General features: G+C 55.2%; 1 protein-coding gene across 2 annotated transcripts; it reads right to left on the bottom strand.

Annotated features, from left to right (window-relative positions):
• Window positions 1-2,549: 2,549 nt before the first annotated feature.
• Window positions 2,550-6,047, bottom strand: LOC148219480 (hemojuvelin-like). Of its 2 annotated transcripts, XM_088157552.1 has the most exons (4): window positions 5,748-6,047; window positions 5,200-5,352; window positions 4,552-5,054; window positions 2,550-4,154 (listed from the first exon to the last, which is right to left on the bottom strand). In XM_088157552.1, exons 1-4 carry the CDS (start codon window positions 5,812-5,814, stop codon window positions 3,528-3,530), a joined length of 1,350 nt encoding a protein of 449 aa, XP_088013678.1. In that variant the 5' UTR covers window positions 5,815-6,047; the 3' UTR covers window positions 2,550-3,527. The 2 variants fall into 2 exon arrangements, with proteins under 2 accessions (XP_088013678.1, XP_088013677.1); XM_088157551.1 differs by lacking the exon at window positions 5,748-6,047 and having other exon boundaries at window positions 5,200-5,614.
• Window positions 6,048-8,026: the final 1,979 nt, after the last annotated feature.

The raw sequence follows: 8,026 nt of genomic DNA on the forward strand, positions 1-8,026 counted from the left end.
TCTTGGGTCTGTAAAGTCCCGAGTTTGTCATCTGCTCTGGCAGGAAGAGGCAGTGACATCAGCTCCACTCCAGCTGGGAGAGGGACTTCCCCCAGCTGCTGGCAGAGACCCTGGAGCCCCTCAGACAGCACAAGAATACAAAATTTTTCCTCCTTTTCGGCAGCCAAAACTGCTCCAAGGCAGCGAGCAAGACCTGGGAGTGTCAAACTTGGGGAAGAAAAGTGTGACTTGGAGCCATCTGGTCTCTGGAGGGTGTCCCTGCCATGAGGAAGATGATCTTTAAGGTCTTTTTCAGCCGAAACCAACCTGGAATTCTCTAATTCCTGGTTGATTGCGGTAAGGGATGGACATCCTGGCACTCTGGAACTCTGACTGTGCCAGAGCCCTTCCTGTGTGCTGGCTTCTGTGGACATCTAGAGGCTTTCCCAGGAACGGCAGAGGATTCTCCATCCATCCATCCATCCATCCATCCATCCATCCATCCATCCATCCATCCATCCATCCACCCACCCACCCCTCCATCCATGTCTCCTCTTCCCCAGGCCTCTCGCTTGCAGCTTTGGAGCACTCTTGGCTGCTGAGAAGGAGGAAATTTTCCTTATTCCTTTGCTGTTGTGAGCTTTCCTGGCTGTGCACACCTCCAGGGACAGTGTCTCAGGTGTGTTCTGAGCATCTCCACCTCAGAAGGGCCCTGTCACTCGGGGCCTCGTGTCCTGGAGGAGGGACTTTGGCCAAGGTGACCTGGCCCACCTGGAGCTGCAGCTCCAGCTCTGCTCAGGGCAGGTATGGGAGTGTCACAGCAGGTCACAGCACCACCATCTCCCTCTGTCACAGGGCCACCACCTCCTCTTGGACACCCTGCAGAGGCTCAAACTTGAGCCCAGAGCCAGGGGTTCAGCACTGGGAGAACGTGCCAAGCGTGGGATGGTCCTGGCCCACTCCCAAATTATTCCACACTGGAATAATTCCCACACGAGGTCTCCCAGAGCTGCACTGAGGGGGAGAACAACCACGATGAATAAAGGAGCACAACACGGGCGCCAACCCAAGTTGTTGATGTCAACAAGCGTGCTCCCATTGACGTCAGTGGACTTTGGATCGACCCTTTCCCTCCCTGGCTGATGTCACCTGCTAAAAATCACCTCAGCCACTGCATCCAGCTCTGACAGGAGCCCAATTCGGGTGGTTCAGCATCCAGGTGCCCAGCCTGGGTGGTTGGAGCTGAGGAAGTTCAGGGTAGTCTCCAGAGGGGCAGGAGAAGAGGAGGAGGGCTCAAGGAAGGGTTTAGGTTGGAAATTTGGGAAACTGTGTTCATGGGAAGGGAGGTCAGGTATTGGAACAGAGCAACACCATCCTGGGTGTGTTCAAAAACAAGTGGATGTGGTACCTGGGGTCATGGGACAGTGCTGTGGGAGAGTTAATGATTAATGATCTGAGGTTTCTCCAGTCTTAATGATTCCATAATTCACCAGCAACAGCTTCTCCATGTTGTAATGTCCATGTTGGACCACCCCTGGGTCGGGTGGAGCTGCCAAGCCTCAAACCTGAAACCAGAGCTCTGCAAATCAGGTGCATGAATTCAGAATTCCTGGACATTTTCAGCCTGGGAGCTGCACTCTGAATTTCAGAGGTGGCTCCTAAGAAAGTGTTGGCAAAGAAAGCACCAGGCCCAGTCCAGGTGGTGCAGGCTGTTCAGGAGGAGAAAAAAAAGTCTAATTCCATTGGGAACCCTCCTTTCCCCGTGGAATTCTTGTGGAATGGCTCTACTGCCCAACAACTAACGGGTAATTAGGTTCTGCATCATCAAATCCATCCCATTTCTACCAGGAGCTCCAGCACTACCAACGCTGCTCCTGAGGATTTCATTCCTACAGAGGATTTTATCACTATGGAGAACATTTTCCCCGTGGAGGATTTTCTCTCCATAGAGGATTTAATCCCCCTACAGAGGATTTTATTCCTCCCCACATGATTTTCTTCCCAAAGGGACCTGTGGAGCACATTGGGAAGCAGCCTGCTTACCTTTCCTCATTTCTGCTTCATTTCATCCACCCAAAGCTCTGGAGTCAAAGGAGCAGGGGAGGAAGGAGATAATATTATTATTATTATTATTATTATTATTATTATTATTATTATTATTATTATTATTATTATTATTATTATTATTATCGTCTGCCACTGCCACCCAAAGACATGAAGAGACAGATGACAGGAAATGGGGAGTCAAAAATAGACCCCTTGAATGTCAAACCCATCAGGGATCACTAGGAGCAGGGTAAAAGACATGGAGCAGGTCTGTGCTGAGCACCCATCCGAGGGGGAATTTGCCACGAGATCCATGAAATTATTTCCTATGCCACAAAAGAATAAAGAGAGAGAAAAGGCCACGGATGTATTAAAACATGAATTATAGAACCTCCGTGCCTGGAGGGGCTGCAATTCCCTTTTCCCTCATCTCCACAAGCCTTTCCTTCAATTCTGTGGGAACAAGGATGGCCAAGTTTTTAATACTTTCTTAAATAAATAAAAAGTCTTCCCTATGGAAAAGATTTCTCCTGTAGAACTCCATCTGCTTTATTGAAATCCTCTGAAACGTGTGAAATTTGCCCTCCCCTCTGCAGTTCTGCACCTTCCACGGGGCAATACCCTGCCCATCTCTGTGCCCAGCTGGCTCTTTGCCATCAGGAATTCTGTTTCCCAAGTGAAAGCTCCACTTTGGGTTGGGTTTGTGCAGTGACAGAGAATCTGACCCCAAGGGAGAGAATTCCCAAGGGCTGTTTTGTCCTCCCTGAAAGCTGACACCGGTCCCAAGTCGAGAGCCGGCTAAATTGAGTCCACAGCAGGTGCCAAGAAAACAAGGAAAAACAGCAACAGTGGCCTGGGATATAGGAGGTCTCAAGCTCCACAGCTCCCACTGCTGGAGATCCATTTGTTATTTATCCTGGAAGAGGAGCACATGGACAAAACCGGCTGATTTCTTCTCAAAAGTCTCCCTCTCGGTCACAACGCTCCCCAAAACAATTTATGACCTTGCTCTGCTTTGGGAGTAGCTGAGTGAAGGGTCCCAAATCCATTTAGAAAATCATTTTTTTTACTGCTAAAAATTGGGCTTTGGGCTTTGAGTCCATTATTTCTGGATCTGTAGGGTTCCCGAGTGGAATTCTGCTGGATCAACACCGGGAGAAAGATGGGAAATGAGTTCTGGAAAGGCTCTGAGGGACAGAGGGGGTTTCTAACCCATGGGGTTTATTTTTCTTTGATGCACTGCACTTGTCACATCCTTAGGGGAAAAGGAACGTGTCAGAATGGAATAGAAGAAAATGGATCTGCCTTCAGGAGAGGAGCTTGGAGCAGCTGCACCATCCGTGTGAGACCAGTGCGGGCAAACCAGGGGCTCATCTCTTCCCTCTCCTGGGTCTCTGATTCCTTGTGGCTGTGGAGACACCTACTTCAAGGTGACTAACCTGTCCTGGCTGCAGCTTGGAGCCACCAGCTCTCACGGGTTCCCCCTACGGAGCAGGCAAGGGTTAAAAGTGCAACAAAACAACCCAAAGTCCACAGGAGAGGAGGAAGAGGAGGAGGAGAGAGGATGGAGAGCTGAGTGGGCAACCCCCTCCAGCTTGGAAGATGTGAAGCTTCTCAGCATCGGGCAGGAAGAGCCGGGCATCCTCCAGCGCCCCGTGAGCTGCCATGGTGAAGTTGATGTCCCCCGAGGTCACCACGTCGAAGACACACGACTGGAAATAAACATCCTCCACGGGCAGCATCTCCCGGCACAGCGCTCGGGCCGTGTCCGCAGGGACGCGGCCACGCCCGCGGGGGCTGCGGGACATTCGCTGGCTGTGGGGGCAACCTCCCACGCACAACTGCAGGTCCTGCTCTTCCGAAAAAGCCCGGGCCACCTCCTCGGCAGCGCGGATGGAGAAGGAGAGCTGGCGGCCGGCTTGGCGCACGGCGATGGTGGTGCCGATGTAGCTGGCACGGATCTCTACGTGGCGGCCCGGGCTGAGCTCCCGGATCACCAGGCTGCTCCCACCTGGACGAACGCCCCCGTTCACGGAACCGTCCTGGAAGGCTGCTGGGACGTTGTCCAGCTCGGCCTGGTAAACTTTCTGGTCAATGCATTCTTTCATGTTCTTGAATATGATGGTTAGCTGTGGGGAGCAGGGCAGGAGGGGGATGAGCAGAGTGGCCGTGGCCCCATCCCAGGATGCAGGTCTCACCTCACCTATCCATCCTCAAACCACAGTCCTTTTGGGATAACAACAATCTTCCCTTCTTTTTTTTTTTTTTTTTTTTTTTAACACCATTTAATCAATGGAAAACTCAGGTGGAGCCAAACCCAGCAAGATTCTTTCAGGTACACCCCATGGACCACACGGTCACCCAACAGCAACAGGAATGTTCGAGGGTCCCCTCAAAAACCTTCACCATTGTTGCCCCTCCTTCCTCACCCCCCCTGGGTTAGAAGCAGGATTTTCCAAGGATTTTGGGAAGTATAGGAGCTGCCCTGACTCTGGATTTGCCACCCAGCCTGTGTGCTAACGTTACCTTGCTGGTGACTGTTGCGTTGGACCCCTTGGCCACCGGTGAGCTGGTGGCTTGCACAAACAGGTAGTCGTTGTCCAGGAGCGGCCAGGAGCCCTCCACCCGGCACGTGTGGAAATCATCGTGGAAGGTGCGGATGTGGGGGTCCCCAAAAGCAGCACAGTGCTGGAAACCGGGAGGGCGGCCGTGCTTGTAGAGGAAACTCCGCTCGTAATCGCAGATGTCGAGAGACTCGAAGCCGTGGGGGTTCGGGGCGGGGGGCCGCGGCCGTGGCGGTGCCGTGGGCCCTTCCTTGGAGCAGTTGTTCTGGATCATGAGGTCCTCAATGCCGTGCACAGCGGAGTGGAAGGCCAGGTCGCCGCGGCAGGTGCGGGCGGTGCGCCGGGTGCACAGGGAATAGGAGCGCAGCGCGGTGCAGAACGCGCTGCCACGGTCCGGGCCGCGCAGGTGAAGCGTCGCTGCCACATACTCCGAGTTACAGCGCAGGATCTTGCACTGGGAAGATACTGGGAGAGACGGGATGGCTCCCATGGGCAGCCTCTCCTTCCTCCCCTCCCCGCCACCTCCCACCATCCAGCCCGCTCTGGATTCTCATGGACATTCCTCCTGGTGGTTTTTACGGGGAACAACTCTGCCCGTGCAGATCCTTACCATGCCGGCAGAGGAAAAGGAGCAGGAAAGCTCGGAGGAAGAGGCCGGAGTTTTCCAGCTGCCCTGGGCTCCTCCTGCGGGCAGGTCTCCCCATTCCCATCCATGCAGGGTCTCTCACCCGCCAGCAGCTCCCAGCTTCATTCGGCGGCTGCCCTGGAACCAGAGGTGGGATTGGAGAGAGAGCAGCAGACGGGACTAAGAGGGGCCCTGCAGCTGGCAGCAAGTCCAAGCCCGCACTTCCAAAGCCACCACTTGTCCCCAGGTGGCACATCCACACGGCTTTGAACGCTTCCAGGGATGTGAGTCCACCACTGCCCTGGGCAGCCTGTGCCAGGGCTTGACCACCCTTGTCATGAGGAAATTTTCGCTGATATCCATCCTAAACCTCCCCTGGTGCTGCTCGAGCTGTTTCCTCACAGTGGTGGTGTTGGGCATTTCACTCCTCCCTCACTTTGGGGACAGCACGTGTGGGATGAGAGCCTGAAGCATCCCTGGGTGCCAGCGATATCCCTGGACCCTCATTCCTGCTTTCCCACTGCCCCACTCACCTGTGTCAGCCTCCTCAGGAAACGGTCTGGCTCCTAGAGCTGGGAGCTCCTTCCCTGCGGGACACATGGGTGTCCTTGTCACAAGCTCTGGCCCAAGTGACAGCCACAGAGACCCGTGGGATCACCCAGGAGAATTCCAACCTCCCTGGGCCCCTCCATGGCCTCGCAGCCAGATAAAAATCTGAGGTTCCAGAAGCCCGTGCAGGGCTCAGGGAGTGGAAGCCCCTGTGGCTCCTCGTTCCTGGCCACCTTTGCTCCGTCCTTTCCCCTGCGAAGCAGAGGCGGGGGTTGAAATCGATCCTCCTAAATTTAGCCGGGCTCTGATCCAGCCGGAAACAGCAGCCGGAGTGTGGAGAAGGTGGGGCACAGGAGCTGCAGGAGGAGGTGGGAGCCCCCCAAACGCTGGGGACTGTGGGGTCATGCACGCATGGGAGTTTCCCTGGAGCACCACGGGTTTTCCTCCTTGGAAATGGGCTGCCTGCACGCCCTGAGAGTGAGAGCCTGTGGAAAAGCACCATGATTTTCCCTATGGGATGTGTCCAATAGGGAATGGGATGTTTCCCGTTTCCTGGGAATACTTTCCAGCATTTTCTCTCACAGCCTCCCCTCCCGGGGCACAGCCAAGTCCTGAACACAAACATGGCACGGGTCAAAGTTGGCCAATGTTCCCAGGGATCGATGACCAGTGTCCCCAGGGATTGGTGGCCAATGTCCCCAGGGATCAATGACTGCCAGACCACGCTGGCTGCACTCCTGAAATCCCACCTTCACCAACCCCTGCTCCCTGCAAGGAGGAGGAATGGTCAGGAATGTACACACCAGGATTTTTCAGGTCCATTCCAGAGGCCATGGAGGAGGGCAGAGATGGGAAGTTGGTCCCTCAGCGTTCCAGCACCCACAAATTCCTTTGGGAACACACTTAGGAAAGCTTTCTGCCTCCTAAACCAAGTTCCTGCTGTTTTCCACACCCGGCTCTGCCCTGCAGGGAGCAAATTCTAGAGCCCATCTGAGCCCAGGAGAGCTACAGCACCAAGACTGGGGTGGGAAGAGAAGTATTTGGGGGAAGCAGCATTTGCCAGAGAGCTGGAAGAGCGGATCCCTCTTCTTTCCAGGACGGGCCATGTGCACAATCAATCCCAAAGGATGCATTCTTCCTTCCAAGCCATGCTTGGCATAAATCCCATCCCTCCATCCATCCCCACACGTCTGCCAAGGCTCCCAGCACTCCACTTACCCTGGCAAACGCCACGGACGGGATGGGCACCAAATCCCCCTGGACCCTCCAGAGGAAAATCCTGGTCCCCGGCCCGGGTCTGGCTCCGGGTGTGAATGAGGAGGGAATCCCGGCTGTTGCCACTCGGGCTTGGAGCAGAGGGAGCAAAAAACAGCTGAAGATTCTGACAGCCGGATCTGTCACTGGGAGCAGGAGCTGAGTGGGCTCCGACAGCACTTTAAAAATAGCCGGTAGGATTTTTGATTCCAAAAGGCGAATTCCAGTGGGGAGGGGAAGGGAGAAGGCAGGGAGAGCCAAGACTTCCCAACCGAACACACAAGCAGTAGGTGAGGTGGACATGGAGTCCCTCCGAGCTGCCCATCCTGAGGTTTCTCCAGGCTCTGGGAGAAACAAGCAGGTTGGGAATGCAGAGTGCTGCTGGAAATCCAAAGAGGCTCCCATTCCATCTGCACCTGGCAGTGTGCATCCCTGCAGGTGAGCACTCCCCTCCTGGCTCTTCGAGCAGAGAGATGGGGAAACCCATGGACACGAGAGACACTTCTCCTCTGGGATTCTCCACTCCAGAGCTTTACCTCGCCCTCCCTTGGAGAGCTTGAGAAGTCCTTGAGAGGGACAAATATTGAGAGAACTGCGTATCTTATTCCTATGCCTGAAAGACATGGAGAGGGGTGGGGAAGGAACCACCTGGCTGAAAGGTACAACCAAAACCCCACACGATCCCACCGCTGCGAGCCGCTCCCACGATACTGGCATGTGGATAAATCCCATCCCCAAGCACCTGCTCTAGGGCCGGGCAGCTGGGGGCTAAAAAAATCCAGGAGCAGGTGGAGCCGGGCACTCCTGAGCTCTGTGGGGAGACCCCGAGAGGTCTGCAATGATAGCACGCCGGGTGGTGGATGCCATGGCACACTCGGCCACCGGCAGCGCCCGTGCCGCTGTGGGGACAGCCCGGCCGGAGCCCCGCCGCCATATTGGGATAAACGGGGCGGTGAAGGGGGCGTGGCCTGCGCCGGCTGCGGTTCTGCGCGGTGATTGGGCGGCGTGG

The sequence above is a fragment of the Sturnus vulgaris genome, unplaced genomic scaffold (assembly GCF_052056855.1).
Source record: "Sturnus vulgaris isolate bStuVul1 unplaced genomic scaffold, bStuVul1.hap1 Scaffold_1032, whole genome shotgun sequence".
NCBI lineage: Eukaryota > Metazoa > Chordata > Aves > Passeriformes > Sturnidae > Sturnus > Sturnus vulgaris.

Bases quoted from the DNA above. Each gene is read 5' to 3' on its own strand.
- LOC148219480 (XM_088157551.1), bottom strand. From the start codon at position 5,470: ATGTGCCACCTGGGGACAAGTGGTGGCTTTGGAAGTGCGGGCTTGGAC. The intron at 5,055-5,199 runs GTAAGGATCTGC...CGTCTCTCCCAG, and splicing joins CCTTTTCCTCTGCCGGCATG to TATCTTCCCAGTGCAAGATC. The intron at 4,155-4,551 runs GTAACGTTAGCA...TGCTCCCCACAG, and splicing joins ACGCAACAGTCACCAGCAAG to CTAACCATCATATTCAAGAA.